The 22106-nt window shown below is 46.7% G+C and overlaps 1 protein-coding gene across 1 annotated transcript in view; it reads left to right on the forward strand.

Annotated features, from left to right (window-relative positions):
* The window catches only part of GRXCR1 (glutaredoxin and cysteine rich domain containing 1), a 130798-nt gene that overhangs the window by 96530 nt on the left and 12162 nt on the right, over window positions 1–22106 (forward strand). Inside the window, exon 4 of the mRNA XM_075333995.1 lies at window positions 10092–10157. Within this exon, the coding sequence (XP_075190110.1) occupies window positions 10092–10157 (66 nt within the window). The remainder of the gene's footprint in view (window positions 1–10091; window positions 10158–22106) is intronic.

Raw genomic sequence — 22106 nt, forward strand, 5'->3', positions numbered from 1 at the left:
CTTCCCGTGGACTCTAGGACACCATCTCTCCTTCTTGGTCTTAGGGGGAGCTTCTTCAGCTCAAGTCCCCTAGGACCTGTCTCCTACTTGTCCTACTGCTTTTTCCTCCTGACTTGTTCTGACAAGTTTCACTTCTCCACAAAGTTCTAAGTGTGTGTGTTGCAGTCTGCAGGCTCCTTCTTTCCAAGGAACGGGGCCCCACACCTCTGACTGAGGTGCAGTACCACTGTGTCAACTGGAGCCTCAGGGGCGCCACAGATGCATATTTCTGCTTGCATTCCAAGGCCTGTGGGAGAGACACCTGAACGCTGCTCTGGGACAAGGAAATTGAAGTGGTTGCTGATGGTGGTTGCAAATGGGCAGGGTGGGAGGCATCCATGTCTGCGCCTTGGATAGGGGATTGCACAGCATGTAGAACAGGGGAAGAGGCAGTGGTGTCCCCTGTAGATACTGATTGTGGACCCAGGCATTCGACCAACCTAGTAGGGTGCTTGGATGACATGTACCTGAGCATCCTGGTAGTGGTCAAGTTGGTAGTGGTTTGTCCCTTGCGGAGCTTGGTACAACATAGGTTGCAAATGAACATTTTCTTGTCTTCTGCACTTTTTGTAAAAAAGCACAAGACTGGGGAACACATAACCCTTGGTCTGGGAAATGGCTGCATGTGGGTGCTTTGGGAAACAGTTGCCGGGCTTCTCCTTCTGGCCACCCCACTGCCTCATCTTGCCTATTGTGGAGCTGCGGATCTCTCCCCCTGCTGCTCTGTTCTCTCTGCATGCCAGGACACATTGCGGGTAGTATCATAGCCTGAACAACACCACAGGTTCCTAGAGGGAAAGGGATGAAAACCAAGCAGAAATTATAGAAGGTCAGGGAGACATTTGTTCAGCCAAATGCTGTGACCGTCTGTAGTCAGACACCACAATGATTGTCACCACACTGGAGTGGAGTAGGAGATATATGAGAAGATGTAGTTCCTGTTTTAAAGTTGAGTTGTATAGTGGAAGCTAAAGGAAAAAAAATAAGTGCAGAAGTTGAAAGAGTCCAGGCTTGGCATGTGTAACACCGATGTCCCTGCCGGCATCCCCATATAGCATTATGTACCCCCATACAGCTTTATGCAGCCCCCATATAGTATTATGCACCCCCCATATAGCATTATGCAGCCCCGTTATTGTAGTATGCAGCCCCATAAAGCATCATGCACCCCCATATAGTATTTTACAGCCCCATATAGCATTATGCACCCCCATATAGTATTATGCAGCCCAAATATAGCAACATGCAGCCTTCATATAGCATTATGCACCCTCATATAGTATTATGCAGCCACCATATAGTATTATGTAGCACCTATATAGTTTAATTGACTCCATAGTTCTCTGGCCACCGTGTGATCACTGATGAAATACATAAATAAGTACCCACGTATCCTCTGTCCCCACTGCTCCGGTCTAGGAGCGAGCATCCTGCGCTCTGCACATCTCAGCACTGGGGCACGCAGCAGGGATGTCATCATGTTCCACTGTGCTGAGATGTCAGAGTGCAGACACAGCAGGAGAATGATGAGAGAGGCCTAAGGTAATGCTACCACAAACACACTACCATTGTCTGTAGCATGCCAGGGCGAGGAAGTTGAAGCTATCGTCAATGACTACTGCCCTGGGCATGTTACATGAGCATAAATAGGCTCCGTTTGCTGTTATTCACCAGTTAATGCAGCTGTTAATTCCGGAAAGCAGTATCTAAGATGTGTCGGGAACCATGTGTGTCCAGGGACCATGAACCCATCAACCCTTCCCCACGACATGATCGCACGTTGCCATGACAGAGGGGGCTTGCCAGAGATCCTGTGCCTGCCTTTGCAGTGCTTTTATGAAGACCAGCGTATGGCTGGGTTTTATAAGAGACCATTATTTTCTTTATTTACCGCAGTACATTGATATTGCACTATATAGAGCACATGACCCGGCACCAGAAATAGAAAAAAATCACTTCCTTTTTCCCTTATTTAACAACAAAGAACAGAAAAATAAACACATTACGTAATGCTGCATGCATTAAAGTCCTATCTATGAAAAAATACAAACCTTCACCAATGCAATAAGGAAATAACCAAAACATTGCATCAAAAAAACATAATCCTGCCACACAAATAAACAAGCCAAAAGATGATCTTTTGATATAAACATGAAAACCAAAATATTTTCTTTTACAGTATTTCAGATTTTTTTTTTCGCTCCTCAAAATACAAAATTCAAGCCCCCATATGGCTATGTTAATGGAAAAAATAAAAAATGTATGGCTCTAAGAAAAAGGAAAGGTATAAATGAAAGCACAAACAAGGGAAATATCCCTGTTGAGAAGTTGTTAGAGAAGAATATATTTAGGGAGAAAAGTAATATTTGATTATCTTTATTGTAAGTAAACTATGCAGAGTCCCTTTTATATTTTTATAATATTTTTCATTTTATAGTATTACTTGATACCATAATATTTTTGGCTGCATAGCACCACCTACCTAATCATCACAGACACTGCAGACAAATAAACAAATAAAGCCAGAGAAGGATATTCAGTTTACAACATTCAAATATATATTATTTAGCATATAAATAATTAATTATAATTAAATAACAATTCTCAATAAATACCAACAATAAATATTAAATATTAAATACACAGCATATAGAATATAATATATATAAAGTATGAATGTGCTTCCTGCAATATCCTAATCACTGATAATCACTACCTTAGTGAGTACTCCTATATTATCCAAATATTAACTATAGTGGCTGTGCATCACCCTATTAAAGTGCATAGTGGATTAGCAGCTTCACAAGATGTGTAAACACTTAAAGCACTCTCATTATTGCACAAATAACCAATACAATGCTGTGCACTTACTTATCCAAATATCTCCTGGCCCATGTGTAAACCTCCAGCCTCCGACGCGCGTTTCATCACCTTCATCAGAGGGCGTTAATATTTTTGGCTGTTGATGTTCAGCATGGCTGCATAGCACCACCTACCTAATCATCACAGACACTGCAGACAAATAAACATCATTATTTTCGATATGCTTTTTGCCTTATTCTTAGAAACATGTTCTACAGGTTTAATAACATGCCATCTCACATTTAATCTGAGACATATACCAAAAGTTCAGCTTATAACAAGAGTTGTTCAAATCCGCCAAAATCCAGGACTGACGAATCACTGCCGGATTGAAAAAAAAAAAACAGATCCACTCCGGATGATTCCGGTGCCCATATAAGTCTATGGGGACAAAGATCAGGAGATTAAAAATGTTTGTGGAGGAGATATGGGGGCAGGAGCGCACGCGGTATACTCACCCGAGGCTGTGTCATGGCAGCAAACCCCTTCCGGAGCCGACAATTCAATATTCATTGTTTTGCCCGCCCACTGGAGCATGTGTTATGATCCAGAACCATGGAAGACCAACATAAATCATTGGTAAAAGATGACAAGAGCATTGGCAACTAATCTGGCCGCCATCCCCTTACTAACCATCAACACTAGAAGTAGCCGAGGGGTGAACTAACATCCTGTGCACCGCGAACCCAGCCAGAGAACTAGCTATCCTAAAGGAAGAAAGATGAATAACTCTCTGCCTCAGAAAATAGATAAAGAATAGGAAGCCCCCCACATTCAAAGACTGCGGTGATATAGGAAAACACAATACACAGATAGATGATAGGATTAGCAAAAGGTGAGGCCCTACTGACTAAAGGACAGGATAGGGAAGGGACTGATTGTAGCCAGAGAAAAACCCTACAAAAATCCAAAACCTGATAGTACAAAAAGCCCTCAGATCACTAGATCTGAACTCCGTCCTATAACAGGCGCTCTTGTCATACCAATGAATAGAAAGCAGGAACCATACAAATTCAAGAAGCAACAAACACATGGACTTATAAGAGCAATACTCCAAACAAAGCTGCAGGGAGCTTCCCAGCTAAGTAACTGAGAGGGAAGATCCCTGCATGCAAATAAACTGACAATAACCACAGCAAATGACAAACTCAGATAAGAGCAAAAAGAACAAAATAACAAATAAAGAGCCAAGCACTTATCTGGGGTAGATGTGGTCCGGAGCCGGATGAAGCAAGCTGGTGAACAAAGAACAACTGACATCCGGCATGGCCTGCCAGCAGACCAGGGTTTAAATAGGCAGAGTGTTAGCAATGTAAACACCCTTTGCTCAATACACCTGGTCTCTGTCCAAACCATTCTTGGCCAGAAGAGGGAGCCTCACAGCGGCAAAAGCATAACTGACATTCACAACATGCGTGTAATTGGTTGCAGTTAGATGCACCCCCACCCTGAGTGTCAGCGTGTCAGCTGACTGCAACCAATCACAGGACGGCTGGTGGGCGGGGAAAGCAGTGCAAGTGTCTGCGGGTCAGTATGCTGAACGTGCATGTGTTTCAGAAACACATGCACATACCTGTCAGAGCGAGCGACTGTGCCGATGATGTGATGTCAGACTCGTGCGAGTCATGACATCACCCATGTCTGCCTGACGCGGTCTGAACATGAACGTGCATGTACCTAGAAACACATGCATGCTCCTGTCAGAAATGTGCGTGGCTGTGCTGCGATGTCAGACTCGTCGGAGTCCCTCGCAAGTGTGACTCCAGCCTAAAAGAAACCGCATGAGGCTTTTTTTTTTTTTAATTTAAATAAAAATTAAAAAAAAAAAAAACGACGTGCGGTCCCCCCAAATTTTCATACCCAGCTAAGATAAAGCCGGCTGGCGGCTGGTATTCTCAGCCCGCATCCACCCGGTATTGCCGCATTTATTAGATGTGACAATCCCGATGCAATACTGGCCCTTCCCATTGCCCTTGTGCGGTTGTAATCAGGTTAATAAGGGGTTAATTGCAGTGCACATCTGCTACTAAGCCCCAGGTTAATGATGGTACAGGCATCTATGATGAGACACCTACATTATTAACCTGTACATGAATGTAAATAAGAACAAACACAGAGAAAAATTCTTTATTTGGAATAAAATACAAACACACACCCTCCTTCACCACTTTATTAATCCCCAACACCCTTCAGTCCGGCGTAGTCCACACGAAATCCCACGCCGCATCCAGCTCTGCTACATCTGAATATCACAACGAGTGGCCATTGAGAACGACCACTCGCTATGAGCTCCAGAGAATGAATGAGCTGCGTAATGAGTGGTGACGTAACTCAGGTCATTTGCGGTCACAGCTGGAGGTTCCCACGTTCCTTCACCTGTGATCGCAGGTAACCTGACCTCAGGTGGAGGTCAATGAGTTCACAGACCTGCATCTCGTAGCTCAAAATCACAGTTTTTTTGGCCAAGAGCTGCAGATTTGGTGCTGAAAATGTTACACCACATTTCTGCACCCAATCTACACCTCCTGGAAAAAAAAAGGCATTTTTTAACGCATTTTTTTATCCGCGGGTTTTGCCTCGTTTTTCTGCCGCTGTTTTTGCCACGATTTTGCCAAGGTTTTTTTGCCTGGAGGTGCACATTTGGTGCTGAAATCGTCTGCACCAGATTTCAGCACCAAATTTACACCTCCTGGTAAAAAAAAAAATATTTTTGGCCAAGGGATGCAAATTTGTTGCTGAAATTTTTACACCATAGTCTTGCATCCAATCTACACCTCCTGGCAAAAAAACGCGGGTTTTTGACGTTTTTTTACAGCGGTGTTTGCTACGCTTTTTTCACCACTGTTTTTGACGTGATTTTTGCCGCAGTTTTTTGCCAGGAGGTGCACATTAGGTTCTGAAATTGTCTGCACCATATTCCTGCATCCAATCTACACCTCCTAGCAAAAAAATGCGTTTTTTTTGCCGCTGTTTTTAGAAAGGAACCGTATGCGGCTTTTCTTTTGTTAAATAATTTTTTAAAAAAAACGAAGTGCGGTCCCCCTAATTTTGTTACCCAGCCATGATAAATCCGGCTAGTGGCTGGTATTCTCAGCCCACAGCCTTCCGATATTGCCGCATCTGTTAGATATGACAATCCCGGTGCTTTACCGGCTCTTCCCGTTGGCCTGGAGCTGTGTCAATCGGGGTAATAAAGGGGTTAATAGCAGTGAACAGCTGCTACTAAACCCTAGGTTAGTAATGGCACAGGCGTCTATGAGATACCTGCATCACACTAACCTCTAAATGAAAGTAAATAAACACAGTCCTGTGAATAAGGAAGCATATTCCGAAATGCATCCCTTGTCCAGGTTTTTAACCTATTTTATTATGTACCAATAAAGAAGAAGAAATTTTACATTTTGGATGTTGTGCTGGACTTTTTCATTATTTCCTAAGGTCTTAATACTGTATTTGTCCAAAATGGACACTATAAATGGGGTCTTCACTTGGGACTGTTCTCTATGAGGGAGAGGCATAGCTAGAGGTTCAGCTCAGGTGGGGAGAACATATGAATGGACCCCTAACCAGATAATATGAATCAAAACAAGGTGAATCCAGCATCCTTCATAAGTTAAAACATTGCTTTTTTCAAAAATTCTTTAAAAACATAAAAAAAACATGATAACTGTTTGGGGTAAACCAGATGTCCGGCTACACGTTTCAAACAAGTTAACTGTTCTTAATCATGACAACATCTTACAACAACTGCACCAATTTATACATCCCCAGCCCACTAGGGCGGAGTTCAACCACTGCCCAATGATCATGAAATTTGCATACTGATATAAAACAACAAATGTGCATAGATAATTAAAAAAAATTACAAAATATTATAGTAACATATTACATAGTTACATATTTACTTAGGTCTTTACTTTACTTGGTCACTAAGTCATTTATAACCAACAATGTTGTGTACTGAGGAAATCATCCAGCCCTTTTTTGAAAGCTGTTATAGTATCTGCCATTACTACCTCTTGTGGTAGGGCATTTCACAGTCTGACTGCTCTAACTGTAAAGAACCCTTTCCTATTTAGCTGCCGGAATCTCTTTTCTTTCACTCACAGTGTATGCCCCGTGGTCCTTAGTATTGTCTTTGGAAGAAATAAGTCATGTGCCAATCCTTTATATTGACCAAACATGTATTCATACAAATAAATAAGATCTCCTCTGAGACGTCTTTTTTCTAAGCTAAACATATCTAACTTTTTCAACCTGTCATCATATTCCATTCCTTGTAGTAGTCTAGTTAGCTGCCTTTGAACTGACTCTAACTTCTGAATGTCCTTTTTAAAATGTGGAGCCCAAAACTGGATCCCATATTCCAGATACGTCCTTACAAGTGATTTATAGAGGGGTAACAATACGTTGGGATCACGTGATCTAATCTCTCTTTGTATACACCCTAAAATCGTGTTTGCTTTAGCAGCTGCTGATTGACATTGAGTTCTGCTGCTCAGCTTATTTGTAATAAGAATACCCAAGTCCTTCTCCTGTTCTGTAGTCCCGAGTTTACTTCCATTTAATGTATACGCAGCTATAGGATTACTCCGTCCTAGGTGCATTACTTTATATTTATCAACATTAAATCTCATTTGCCAAGTATTTGCCCATTCTGACATCTCATCCAGATCTTTTTGTAATATTCTATCAAGGTCAGTTTTTAATATCCTACATAGTTTGGTGTCATCAGCAAAGACTGACACTTTACTATCAATCCCATCCACAAGGATAGCATAGATCGCATAGATCCCTGCGCACCCCACTGCTGACTATAGCCCATTTAGAGAATGTACCATTTATGACTACTCTTTAGCGGGCTTTACACGCTACGAGGTCGCTACAGCGATCTTGTTGGGGTCACGGATTTTGTGACGCACATCCGGCCGCTGTAGCGATCTCGTCATGTGTAACTCCTAGGAGCGATTTTGGATCGTTGCAAAAACGTCCAAAATCGCTCCTCGTTGACATGGGGGTCTGCTCCCAATTATCGCTTCTGTCGCTTGGGCGAAGTTGTTCCTCATCCCTGCTGCAGCACACATCGCTACGTGTGACGTCACAGGAACGAGGAACCTCTCCTTACCTGCTACACGCCGGCAATGCGGAAGGAAGAAGGTGGGCGGGATGTTCGTCCCGCTTATCTCCACCCCTCCGCTTTGATTGGCTGGCCGCTTAGTGACGTCGCTGTGATGCCGAACGTCCCTCCCCCTTGAGGGAGGGATTGTTTGGCAGTCACAGCGATGACGCCGACCAGGTAAGTGCATGTGACGCTGCCGTAGCGATAATGTTCGCTGCGGCAGCGATCACCAGATATCGGCATAACGATATGGGCGGGTGCTATCACACTCGCCATCGCTAGCATTGGCTACAATGCTGCGACATCGCATGTAAAGCCACCCTTTGTTTCCTATCTTTTAGCCAATTCCTTTCCCAGTTGCATATAGTTTCCCCTAGTCCTTGTTTCTGGAGCTTTAGTATAAAGCTATTATGTGGTACAGTATCAAATGCCTTTGCAAAGTCCAAATAAATTACATAAACTGCATTACCAATATCCAGGTTTGCACTTACCCCCTCATAGAACCCCAACAGGTTGGTTAGACACGACTTATCTTTCATGAATCCATGCTGTTTGTCAGTTATTATACTATTTTCTGCAATATATTTTTGCATGTCATCCCTTAAAATGCCCTCAAAAACTTTGCACACTACTGATGTCAGGCTTACTGGACAGTAGTTGCCTGGATCTACCCTCTTATCTTTCTTAAATATCGGTACCACATCAAAGAACAACAATAATTAAGAATCATTGCATGTATATTATTTACACAAATCCCTCTTTCTATTTACATTTTCTTTATGTGGTCTCTTAAGCCTGCTTTACACGTTGCAATTTCGCATACGATTTCGTATGCGATTTGCAACGCCCCCATCGTATGTGTGGCACGTTCAATTTGTTGAACGTGCCGCACATACGAGTAACCCCCGTCACACGTACTTACCCGTCCATACAACCTCGATGTGGGCGGCGAACATCCACTTCCTGGAGTGGGAGGGACGTTCGGCGTCACATCGACGTCACGCGGCAGCCGGCCAATAGAAGCGGAGGGGCGGACCTGAGCGGGACGTAAACATCCCGCCCACCACCTTCCTTCCGCATTGCAGGCGGGAGCCGCAGGAGGCAGGTGAGATCTGTTCATCGTTCCCGGGGTGTCACACACTGCGATGGGCGCTACCCCGGGTACGATGAACAATCTGACGTGCAATTCCAGAGACAGGTACGATGTGTATGCGATGAACGTTTTACCGTTCAATCGCAATCGCACATACCTGTCACACACTGCAATGTACTTACAATGCCGGATGTGCATCACTTACGACGTGACCCCGCCGACACATTGTAAGATACATTGCAGCGTGTAAAGCAGGCTTTATGGACATAAAGGATCATTCTGTTAGAAATCGATTTTATCAGCTCATAATCCATATCAAAGGCTATGAAGAAAAAATAAATCATGAATAATTATAGCATGAACACTTAGATGAAAAATCCAATCATTAGTAAAGAGAACAAGTCTGTCTTATAATTCAAACCACCTGGATATCTAGTGCCAAGCTTCAATATCCAAAAGGCTTCTCTCTTATGTAGCAAGGTAATCCAGTCACCACCCCTAGGTGGTCTAGACACTTTCTCAATGCCCCTCACAGAAAAATATTAATTTATCCCCTGATGCTGCTCCAAAAAATGTCGCAACAGTCCTGACATAGACCCCTTGACTCCCAATGTTTGCAGTACCGTATCCCAAATATCCCATATATGCTCTCAGCAAGAATATTTACGGTAAGTTATTTACAAATATTGTAGCTTTTTTGATCCATGTGAATAAAAAACACCTATGATTACCGATTTCTCATAGAGTACCTTTAGTTTGGAGGTTTTCTTCATTTGCTAGCATCGAATCTTACCCATTGCAAAGAATAAATATTGCAGAGCATATTTTCGGATTGTGGCGCCCTGCTCCGGAATAATGTAAGGAGGAGAAAGTGGTAAACGGACTATTTGCAGGTTTTGTATATAATTACATTTCTATCCTACAGTAAGACTAATATACAATGAATAACGCTCCATTGGTTCTGTTATATTATTTTAGGGTGCTGAAAAAATACTATCAATGAATGAATCAGGAGAACTTCAGGACCTGCTCATGAAGATTGAGGTGACTGATCTGTTAAATCTGTGTGTTGTGCCACTTTCCCATATATATGTAGAAACACATGGTTGGGCACACACAGTTACTGTGCGGTTTGGTTTATATTTATTACACTCAGCTTCAATAAAATATATATTCAGGGCTGATTATTGAGTTTCATTCACTACCTTCATAGCTCTGTCTAGACACTGATGAAATGTGTCACCAAGATGACTAATTGTATATATACAATATATGTCGATTCGTATTGAATTGATGATGCCCTACAATTTTTTAATTCACTTTTTTCTCTATCTCGTTCTGTTTTCAAGATAAAAATGCTAACTCCGTTGTTTTCCACCAGGTGGCGCCGTTCTCAAGTTAATGACGGTGGACACGATATGGGTGGACACACAGTATATATATATATATATATACAGTGGTACAGTGGGTCCACCCATATCCTGTCCACCTCCATTAACGTGAGAACGGCGGCAGCTATAGGCATAGAAGTGGTGTCTAGGTATAGTAAAGTAGCCATGTGCTACGCGATGAAACCACCTATAGCGCCACCTGGTGGAAAACAACGGAGTTAGCATTTTTATCTCAAAAACGGAACGAGATAGAGAAACAAGTGAATTACAAAGTTGTAGGGCATCATCAATTCAATATGAATCGACACCTTGCATACAGAAATGCTATGATTAGAACATGAAAAACTTACAAGGCTGCAGACGTGAAGCGATACCTCATGGAGACCTTCCTACAAGTCATTGAGTATGGTGGCTGCGTGGAGTGGCCTCCACGCTCACATGACCTGACCCCATTGGACTTCTTTCTGTGAGGTCACATCAAACAGCAGGTGTATGTGACCCCTCCACCAACATTGCAGGACCTTCAACAACGTATAACAGATGCTTGTGCAAACGTGTCACCTACCATATTGCGCAATGTGCAGCAAGATACAGTATGCTGTGCAGAGTCCAGATGTGCATTGCAGCTGACGGTGGCCACTTTGAGCATCAAAGTTAAATGAGCGCCATATGCGTGACCAGCATTCAATGTTTGGGGGGGGACATGGGTTTCATATTATAGCATTTCTGTATGCAAGGTGTCGATTCGTATTGAATTGATGATGCCCTACAATTTTTTAATTCACTTTTTTTCTCTATCTCGTTCTGTTTTCAAGATAAAAATGCTAACTCCGTTGTTTTCCACCAGGTGGCGCCGTTCTCAAGTTAATGGCGGTGGACACAATATGGGTGGACACACTTTATATATATCTATATATATATATATATATATATATATATATATATATATACAGTGCCTACAAGTAGTATTCAACCCCCTGCAGATTTAGCAGGTTTACACATTCGGAATTAACTTGGCATTGTGACATTTGGACTGTAGATCAGCCTGGAAGTGTGAAATGCACTGCAGCAAAAAAGAATGTAATTTCTTTTTTTATTTTTTTTTTTAAATTGTGAAAAGTTTATTCAGAGGGTCATTTATTATTCAACCCCTCAAACCACAAGAATTCTGTTTGGTTCCCCTAAAGTATTAAGAAATATTTCAGGCACAAAGAACAATGAGCTTCACATGTTTGGATTAATTATCTTTTTTTTCAGCCTTTTCTGACTAATTAAGACCCTCCCCAAACTTGTGAACAGCACTCATACTTGGTCAACATGGGAAAGACAAAGGAGCATTCCAAGGCCATCAGAGACAAGATCGTGGAGGGTCACAAGGCTGGCAAGGGGTACAAAACCCTTTCCAAGGAGTTGGGCCTACCTGTCTCCACTGTTGGGAGCATCATCCGGAAGTGGAAGGCTTATGGAACTACTGTTAGCCTTCCACGGCCTGGACAGCCTTTGAAAGTTTCAACCCGTGCCGAGGCCATGCTTGTCCGAAGAGTCAAGGCTAACCCAAGGACAACAAGGAAGGAGCTCCGGGAAGATCTCATGGCAGTGGGGACATTGGTTTCAGTCAATACCATAAGTAACGTACTCCACCGCAATGGTCTCCGTTCCAGACGAGCCCTTAAGGTACCTTTACTTTCAAAGCGTCATGTCAAGGCTCGTCTACGTCTACAGTTTGCTCATGATCACTTGGAGGACTCTGAGACAGACTGGCTCAAGGTTCTCTGGTCTGATGAGACCAAGATCGAGATCTTTGGTGCCAACCACACACGTGACATTTGGAGACTGAATGGCACTGCATACGACCCCAAGAATACCATCCCTACAGTCAAGCATGGTGGTGGCAGCATCATGCTGTGGGGCTGTTTCTCAGCCAAGGGGCCTGGCCATCTGGTCCGCATCCGTGGGAAGATGGATAGCACGGCCTACCTGGAGATTTTGGCCAAGAACCTCCGCTCCTCCATCAAGGATCTTAAGATGGGTCGTCATTTCATCTTCCAACAAGACAACGACCCAAAGCACACAGCCAAGAAAACAAAGGCCTGGTTCAAGAGGGAAAAAATCAAGGTGTTGCAGTGGCCTAGTCAGTCTCCTGACCTTAACCCAATTGAAAACTTGTGGAAGGAGCTCAAGATTAAAGTCCACATGAGACACCCAAAGAACCTAGATAACTTGGAGAAGATCTGCATGGAGGAGTGGGCCAAGATAACTCCAGAGACCTGTGCCGGCCTGATCAGGTCTTATAAAAGACGATTATTAGCTGTAATTGCAAACAAGGGTTATTCCACAAAATATTAAACCTAGGGGTTGAATAATAATTGACCCACACTTTTATGTTGAAAATTTATTAAAATTTAACTGAGCAACATAACTTGTTGGTTTGTAAGATTTATGCATCTGTTAATAAATCCTGCTCTTGTTTGAAGTTTGCAGGCTCTAACTTATTTGCATCTTATCAAACCTGCTAAATCTGCAGGGGGTTGAATACTACTTGTAGGCACTGTATATATATAGGTATCGAAGGGGCCCAAATTTTGGCTCCTTATCTATCATGAACTTGTAACTCCGAGAATGCTTCACAGCAGGGACATACATGGAAATCATGGGACCCATAGGAAAAATCTGAAGGGGGTTCTTATTTAAAATTAGGCAGAGAGGTGGCATGAGACCCCAGGGCCAGCTCCAGGTCTTCATGGGCCCCCGGGCAAAAGAGTCTCAGTGGGCCCTATTCACACACACAGACACGCACATAGATAAATAAGATAAGATAAATAAAAAAATACATATAAATAGACATAACTCTGTACATTGACATTTATACACTGACATACATAGATACACATTTTAAATGCACAGACAGACACATTAGATACATTTCTAAAATGAGGAAGCCGGCAGTAATCCTTGCTTACATCCCTCCGGGTTGTCTCCGTCAAGCTCCTCCCGGGCATGTGGCTGTGCGAGGCGTGCTGTGTGATGGCTGTCACCTTAACAAACATGACTGCGCATAGTGCTCTGTGCGGCCATGTCTGCTAGCAGTGACTATGCTGGGCCGGCACTACGCCTTTAATTCTGTTTGTGTGAAGCGATGACTGAGGGCAGGTCTGGCTCCAGGTTTTTGTGGGCCCTGTGAGAAAGGGTTTCAGTGGGCCCCATCCACACACAGACATGCACACACACATACACATTCAGGCATACATACATATAGACATATGACCGCACATAGAGCACACTGACACTGCTGTATGTACATCACAAGAGAGGCTGGGGACATACACATTACTGGGGGGCATACATATTACTGAGGAAAGGGGTATACAGCAATGGGGGGCATACAGCTCTAGAGGGGGGTAGTGGCTCTGGGGACAAACAGCTCTGAGGTGGGGGTTACATGCAGCTCTGGGGGTATACAGCTCGGGGGGTATACAGCACTGGGGTGGGGGGACATACAGCTCTGAAGGGATATACAGCACCGGAGTGGAGGTCACATACAACTCTGGGGGTATAGTAGTATGCAGCCCCCATATTCCTCCACATATTATTATGAAGCCCCCAAAGTCCTCCATATAGTATTATGTAGCCCCCCATGTAGTATTATGCAGCCCCCATATGGCACAATGCAGCCCCCATATGGCACTATGCAAACCACATATGGTTTGCAACCCCCATATAACATTAAGCAGCCCTTATATAGCACAATGCAGACACATATAGCATTAGGCATCCTCATGTAGTATACAGCCGCCATATAGCACAGTGCAGACCCAGATAGCATTAGGCACCTTCATGTAGTATACAGCCACCATATACCAGTCCAGACCCAGATAGCATTAGGCACCCTCATGTAGTATACAGCCACCATATAGCACAGTGCAGACGCAGATAGCATTAGGCACCTTCATGTAGTATACAGCCACCATATACCAGTCCAGACCCAGATTTCATTAGGGACCCTCATGTAGTATACAGCCGCCATATAGCACAGTGTAGACCCATATAGCATTAGGCACCCTCATGTAGTATACAGCCTGTATATAGTACAATGCAGACCCAGATAACATTAGGCATCCTCATGTAGTATACAGCCACCAGATAGCACAGTGCAGACCCAGATATCATTTGGCACCTTCATGTAGTATACAGCCTGTATATAGTACAATGCAGACCCAGATAGCATTAGGCACCTTCATGTAGTATACAGCCTGTACATAGTACAATGTAGACCCAGATAGCATTAGGCATCCTCATGTAGTATACAGCCCCCGTATCATTTAATGCACTCCCATGGTCGTCTGGCTACAGTGATTAATACATACTCACTTTTCCTCCTTCCCCCGCTGATCCAGTCTCCTCAGCGTGTCCACTGCTGTTGCTCTGACCTCGCTGCAGGTGCGTATTGGTGATGTCACCATGCTTCGCTGCAGAGCTGTCAGAGCGCCGACAGTCAGATACAGCGGGGAGAATGATGAGAGAGGGAGCGCTCCGCTCTGTCTCTCATCATTGCTTTCAATTGCATCGGCACCTGTGATGCCGATGTAATTGAAAGTGCGATCCTCGGCGGGGGAGGAGGCTGGTGACAGCGCTGGCACCAGGCCCCCCTGCCACTGCGAGTAGGGCCCCCCCAGCAGCCCAGGGCCCCGACATTTGACCGGATTTGCCGGGTGCTGACGCCGGCCCTGACTGAGGGACCAGCATGGTGCAGAGTAAGTTATGGTACCAGATGCAGTTTACAGACAAAACAGGGTATTTCATTGCAGGGAGATAACACATAAGGGCTGCTGGGCAACAGAGAATGGAGTATTTTGAAATAGGTGATAATACATAATTGAGCTATTTAGCTGGAGTGAACTACAACTGTTGCCTTAACTATCACAATGAATAACAGTACAAACAACTGCAGATAATATATTTATACTTTGCTACTCTGTGTACTAAACTATCTAGCCTCCACTAATGGGACCATGCAGACATCGCACTCTAAAGGTCCAGTCACACTAAGCAACTTACCAGCGATCCCAACAACGATAGGGATCGCTGGTAAGTTGCTAGGAGGTTGCTGGTGAGATGTCACACTGCGACGCTCCAGCGATCCCACCAGCAACCTGACCTGGCAGGGATCGCTGGAGCGTCGCTACACGAGTTGCTGGTGAGCTCACCAGCAACCAGTGACCAGCCCCCAGCGCCGCGTGGAAGATGCTGCGCTTGGTAACTAAGGTAAATATCGGGTAACCAACCCGATATTTACCTTGGTTACCAGCGCACGGAGCTACACGTGCAGAGTGCAGGGAGCAGCGCACACCGCTTAGCGCTGGCTTCCTGCTCTCCTAGTTACAGCACACATCGGGTTAATTACCCGATGTGTACTGCAGCTAAATGTGCACAGAGCAGGGAGCAGCGCACAATGCTTAGCGCTGGCTCCCTGCTCTCCTAGCTACAGCACACATCGGGTTAATTAACCCGATGTGTCCTGCAGCTACATGTGCACAGAGCAGGAGCCGGCACTGACAGTGAGAGCGGAGGAGGCTGGTAACAAAAGGTAAATATCGGGTAACCAAGGACAGGGCTTCTTGGTTACCCGATGTTTACTGTGGTTACCAGCCTCCGCAGAAGCCGGCTCCTGCTGCCTGCACATTTAGTTGTTGCTGTCTCGCTGTCACACACAGCGATCTGTGCTTCACAGCGGGACAGCAACAACTAAAAAATGGCCCAGGACATTCAGCAACAATCAACGACCTCACAGCAGGGGCCAGGTTGTTGCTGGATGTCACACACCGCAACATCGCTAGCAACGTCACAAAAGTTGTTCATTAGCAGCGATGTTGCTAGCGATGTTGCTTAGTGTGACGGGGCCTTAACTATGGAGGCCTGCAATAAACATTAACCAGTGTCCATAAGTATAAACTCACCGGTTCTCTCTCTAAGTATGAAGTCCATTGGTGCGCACTTCTCTGGGGCTGAATGGAGGCAGATTTTCTTCTCTTGGATCAAAGAGAAGCTGGGCTCATGTGGGCGACGTCTTCTCCTGGGTCGAGTACTGTCTGAGCAATACACTGGGTTTTCTCATGGTCATCTTTTCCCCACTCCAAGCTCAATGGATTCTCCCCAAGCAATGTCCCGACTTTTCTTCCCGTACCTGTGGCACAACCAGTTCTTGAATCTCCCTCAGACAATCTCTGTCCTCACAGACACTTTCTCGCACTTTTTCTCTCGGGTTAAACTATAAACAGTCTCAAAGAGGAGGATGTCCCAAAACAAACAAACATTATGCAATACACTTTAATACAACATTTAGTAGGAGTGGGGGTATCCTGACCATCTCCTATATATGTGCTGGCCAGGCAGCATCAGTGCTAGGAGACATGGTTGCACAGTGCACACTGACACTACTGTATATACATAACTAGAGGGGCTGGGGGCATAGACATCATTGGGGGATATAGACATCATTGTGGGATATAGACAACATTGGGGAGCATACACATCACTGGGGTGCATACACATTACTGGGGACATACACATTACTGGAGACATACACCGTTACTAGGGGCATACATGAGACACCCCAGGTCTGTGGGGTACTCAGTCCAGGGACTTAAATCACAGGGACATGTCACGGGACTGGCCGATGCCCGGTTCTGTGACCCTGGGGGTCACTTAAAAAGGGGAATGAAGGAAAAATAAAAAAAATAAAAAAAAAGGTTTTTCGTGACGCCACATGCGGTATGTAACTAGGTAACTATGTAACTAGGTGAGGTAAGCCGCCGCTGCAAAGTCTCTCACTGCTGGGGCTGCTGGTATTGAGCAGCTTGCCCTCCGCAAGTAGAGCTGAGCCCCAGGGGAAAATGATGGTGGTTGTAGTATGGTGAAAGTTGGTGAAAGAGTTGCAGGAAGAATTCAGACAACACAAGGGCTGCGGTTTAACTTGTTCTTTACTCACTGGTTCCGTGGAGCTGCATCCTGGCTGGTGCTGGTCTCTACTAATCTGGGCCTCAGTTAATCTGGTATTCCTTTTGTCCCAGTGCCGGTGTTGTGACCTGGTGAGCTTTACTTCCATGCACCCGTCTGTAATTGGTGGGTCCCTGTAGCCTGGAGCATTGTGGGGCCCCCTCCTGTTGTCCCAGTCCTGGCCCGTATGGCAGGCAGCTTAAACCTCTCTTGGGTTGGACCTCTGTCTCAGTCCCTGGGTTCCCTCTTTGCTGCTGTGACCTGGACACTAAGGGCGGCTTTGCACACTACGACATCGCAGGTGCGAAGTCGGTGGGGTCAAATCGAAAGTGACGCACATCCGGCGTCACTTGCGATGTCGTAGTGTGTAAATCCTAGATGATACGATGAACGAGCGCAAAAGCGTCGTTATCGTATCATCGCTGCAGGATTATTTTTCCCTGAGGAAGGAGGCAGATTGAGCCTCTGAAACGCGTAGGAATGATCTAAAATAAAGAGAATAATTTTATTTATACATGCTCGTGGTTTTTAGCGCGGCAAGGAACCCGTTTTCTCCAGTCCTTCATATTTAAAAATCCGCTGCAGCCTCCGACATTTCCATAATGCCGGTGCAGCAACAGGTACGATGTTGTTCCTCGCTCCTGCGGCAGCGCACATCGCTGTGTATGAAGCCGCAGGAGCGAGGAACATCACCTTACCTGCCGCCGGCTGCAATGAGAAGGACGGAGGTGGGCGGGATGTTTACATCCTGCTCATCTCCGCCCCTCCACTTCAATTGGCCGCCTGCCGTGTGATGTCGCTGTGACGCCGCACGACCCGCCCCCTTAGGAAGGAGGCGGGTCGCCGGCCAGAGGGACGTCGCACGGCAGGTATGTGCGCGTGAAACTGCCGTAGCGATAATAATCGCTACGGCAGCTTTCACTAGATATTGCACGTGCGACGGGGGCGGGACTATCGCTGCAGCATCGGTAACACATTGTTACCGATGTCGCAGCGTGCAAAGCCCGCCTAACATTGGTGAGGAACCCTGATGATTCCCTCACCGTGCAAATTTATCAGGTGAGCTTGAAGTGTCTTCTTGAACTAGGGCTCTGCACCCCACCGGTGCCTGATGCCGTGAGTACTCACACCGTACTCTCATGTCGACCGTACTCCTTTTAGTCCAACAAGTCACTTTACACTTTCTGTCTCCCTCCACGCCAACTTCAGACTCCCTTTCAAGATGTCCGACTCAGTCCACTGCTCTGACTAGCCCCTCCCCCTCCTGGGTTTCTGACTGGCGGATTGGATAAGTCCCAACTACTGGTAGATATCCTTCAGACCCGTCTCTAGCCTGTTACCCAGTCTGGGAAAAAGAGCAGAATTGTGTGTGTTTGAATGGTATTTACCAGGACTGGTTCTCCAGGAACCCAAGGTTAGTACTGCACCTGTTACTGGATGCAATAGCCTGTGGCACCTGACACCTCAGGGGCACGACATACATACATATAACTAAGGGGGCCCACATGTTTCTGGAGGGGCATATACGGTACTGGGGGGCATACATATTACTGGGGGGAGACATGTTAATGGGGGGTGTCGCGGGCGGGGAGGAGGGTGTCAGCACTGCGCTCGCCCCTCTGCTCGGGTCCGGCTGCTGCTGCTCAGTGGTGGCTCGAGCGGTGGGCCGGATCCCGGGGGTTCTCGAGCGGCGCTCCTCGCCCGTGAGTGAAAGGGGATTGGGTGTTGGGATAAAGTCTATTGTCTGTGACGCCACCCACGGTTGTGGTGATTTGTTAGCACCACCGCTGCTTGGTGTGGGGATCCCGGGAGTGATGGTGTGAAGCAGCAAGTTGTTGTGTTGACCCTCCGTGGGTAGGGGTTGGTGATCCCGGGGCCCAGTGGTGAGGTGGGAGATGCAGGGCTTGGTGGGCGCAGGGACGCGGGGGCAGCGCTGTGCCTTGCGGCACTGTGGTACTCACTCAGCCTGAGACGATGACACAGTTCTCGGTAAAACACACGGCTGGAAAGACGGTTCCCACGGACGGCTGCACTTGCTTTCCCCAGTAGGTGACAGTGATGTCCCTTTTCCCTGCACCTGATGTTGTTGATGGTCTCGATGGGTTCCCACCGGTAACCTGCTCCCTGGCTTCAAGCTGGACCGGAGGAGCTCTACTCTTTGCCCGCAGGCGCTGGCCCTTAGAAACTGGTGCCCTGGCGGTGGCGGTGTCTCTACTGTAATGGTTGGGCTGTTGCCTTCAATCGGGACTTGGTTGTTGGGGGATCTACGTCCCCTTCACTGACGGATTTGGCAAATTATGGCGACTCCTAGCCTTGCCGGGGTCCGAGAGGCCCCTGCCCTGGTGCTGACTGTCCTTTGTACACTGCTCCAGACCGCCGGGCCACTACCCGTCCGCGGTCCTTCCAGGAACTTCCAAACGGTCACCCCTCCGGACAGTCACCGCCGTTGCTGACCTTGCTGACTCTGTCCTGCACACAGCTGGACCACTTCAGGCTTTCTTACTGTCACCGCTCTTACTTTCCTCCTTTTCTCCAGTTTTCTTTCTTCTACTTTCATTTGTCTACTTGTTTACTCCTCACTCAAGCCCTGCCTGGGCTAAACTTCCACTCCTTCCACTTCCTCCTCCAAACTCTATCTGCCTGGTTCTTCCCGCCTCCAGAGCTGTGAACTCCTCGGTGGGCGGAGCCAACCGCCTGGCCCACCCCCTGGTGTGAACATCAGCCTCTGGAGGAAGGCAACAAGGATTTTGGGTTAGCTTTGGTGTTCCTAACTGGGGTGTAGGGTGTGGTGGTGTGATGACCTGTGACCCCTGGCTTGCCCAGGGCGTCACATTCCCCCTTAGCAAAATGCAGATCGTCCGCGGGCTGCCCGTCCAACACCGGTTTTATTTTTCTGAAAATGCATAAAAGTAAACGGTAACATATTTACATTTTTAATAATTCTTCCCATAACGGGAAGCACATTTCTTAAACGTTGCATAACGGTTCACGGTTACGGTTTCCGCTCTCTCCCACCCAAGCAACCTGGCCCTGATGCTGCCCCTAAAGCCCAGGCAGCACCCCTTGACCCACAGTCCAGCACAAGTCACCCGAGCGGGATCTGTCCTTTCCCTCCAGAGGGTAGCCACCGGTTCCTTTGGTGGCTGGGCCCCAGCCTGCTCTGCTGAGGGCCCTCCCTCCAACCTGCCTCTCCGGAGGCGGCATTGCGGAAACGGTAACGGTAAACAACTTATTTACAAGCCACTTAACGTTTGTGGTTGCCCTGCAAGTTCTCGGGCTTGTCCATGGAAAGCTCTCCATGCATAACTTTTTAAACGGTCCCCACGGGGACAACGGTGCCAGCTCCGGCCGGTTCAATCACTGGTAGACAATCTGGTTACTGTTCGGTAATCATTTTCATTATTTTTCAAAACTTTCAACCAAAAACACAACTTCAGACAAACACCTTCCCCCCCCCCTCCTTTTAAAGGACGGTCTCCCTGTACCTAAGTGGGGGTCTACCTAGGTTGGGACGGGTGGACCTCCGGGGTCCGGTGTCAGTGTGGCTAGGCAGTGGGGCAGAGGGAACAATCGGTTCCTCCTCCCGGCTATCATGTGGGGCAGGCGGAGGTGTAGGGGAGCTGGGCACAGATTCATCCCTGGGCACTGGCACTGGTTCTGGCTCATGGTTGACCGCTTCCACCACTTCTTCATCCACAGGTTGTGGGAACAGTATCACTGGAAGAATCACTGCGCCGTTCTGCGTAGGCCAGTCTGCTGGGAAGTCACCCATCACAGTGTGGATCACCTCTTTTGCCTTCTCTGCTGGTGGAGGAACTGGTACGTCAGCCATTGCCCTCAATGCTGGTGGGCACCTTTGCAGATGGTCCCGGGAAACCGTGGCCAAAGTGCCCCCTTGATCACGACTTATCTGGTAGGCCTTCCCATCCTCCCATCCTGTGGGTTGTATGACGTATGGGATTGGTTCCCATTGATCATCCAGCTTGTGGGTCTTCCTCTTCCGCTTTAACACCACATCTCCTGGCTGGAAAGGGGCCGCAGACGCTTTCTGGTTGAATTGCTGCTCCTGCTGTTCTCGACTTCGACTTAGGTTCTTTTCCACGTACTCCTGGATCTGCCGGTATTGTGCTCTCCGCCGAGTTTCCCATTCAGCTGTCGACGGGAGTGCTTCTGGGGCCTCCAACCCCATTTCCAGGTCCACCGGCAGGCGGCCGAGACACGCCCTCATCAGATATGCTGGGGTGCACTTTGTCGAGCTGGACGGGATATTGTTGTACATATCGACCAAGTCGGGTAGCTTCTCCGGCCACAGGCTCCGCTCTTCCAGTGGTAGCGTCTTGAGGAGTCCCAGGACCAAGTGATTCATCTTCTCACACATGCCGTTGGTCTGGGCATGGTAAGGGGTGGTCCGGATCTTCTTACAACCGTACAACTGGCAGAACTCGTGGAACACCTCTGCTTCAAAAGCCGGGCCTTGGTCAGTAAGCACCTTTTCTGGATATCCATGTGGGCGGCAGAAATAAGCCTGGAACGCTCGAGCAGCAGTTCGACCAGTTAGGTCCTTGACGGGGACAACCACCATGAATCTTGAATAGTGGTCTACGATGGT

Source organism: Anomaloglossus baeobatrachus, chromosome 1 (genome assembly GCF_048569485.1).
Source record: "Anomaloglossus baeobatrachus isolate aAnoBae1 chromosome 1, aAnoBae1.hap1, whole genome shotgun sequence".
Taxonomy (NCBI): Eukaryota; Metazoa; Chordata; class Amphibia; order Anura; family Aromobatidae; genus Anomaloglossus; species Anomaloglossus baeobatrachus.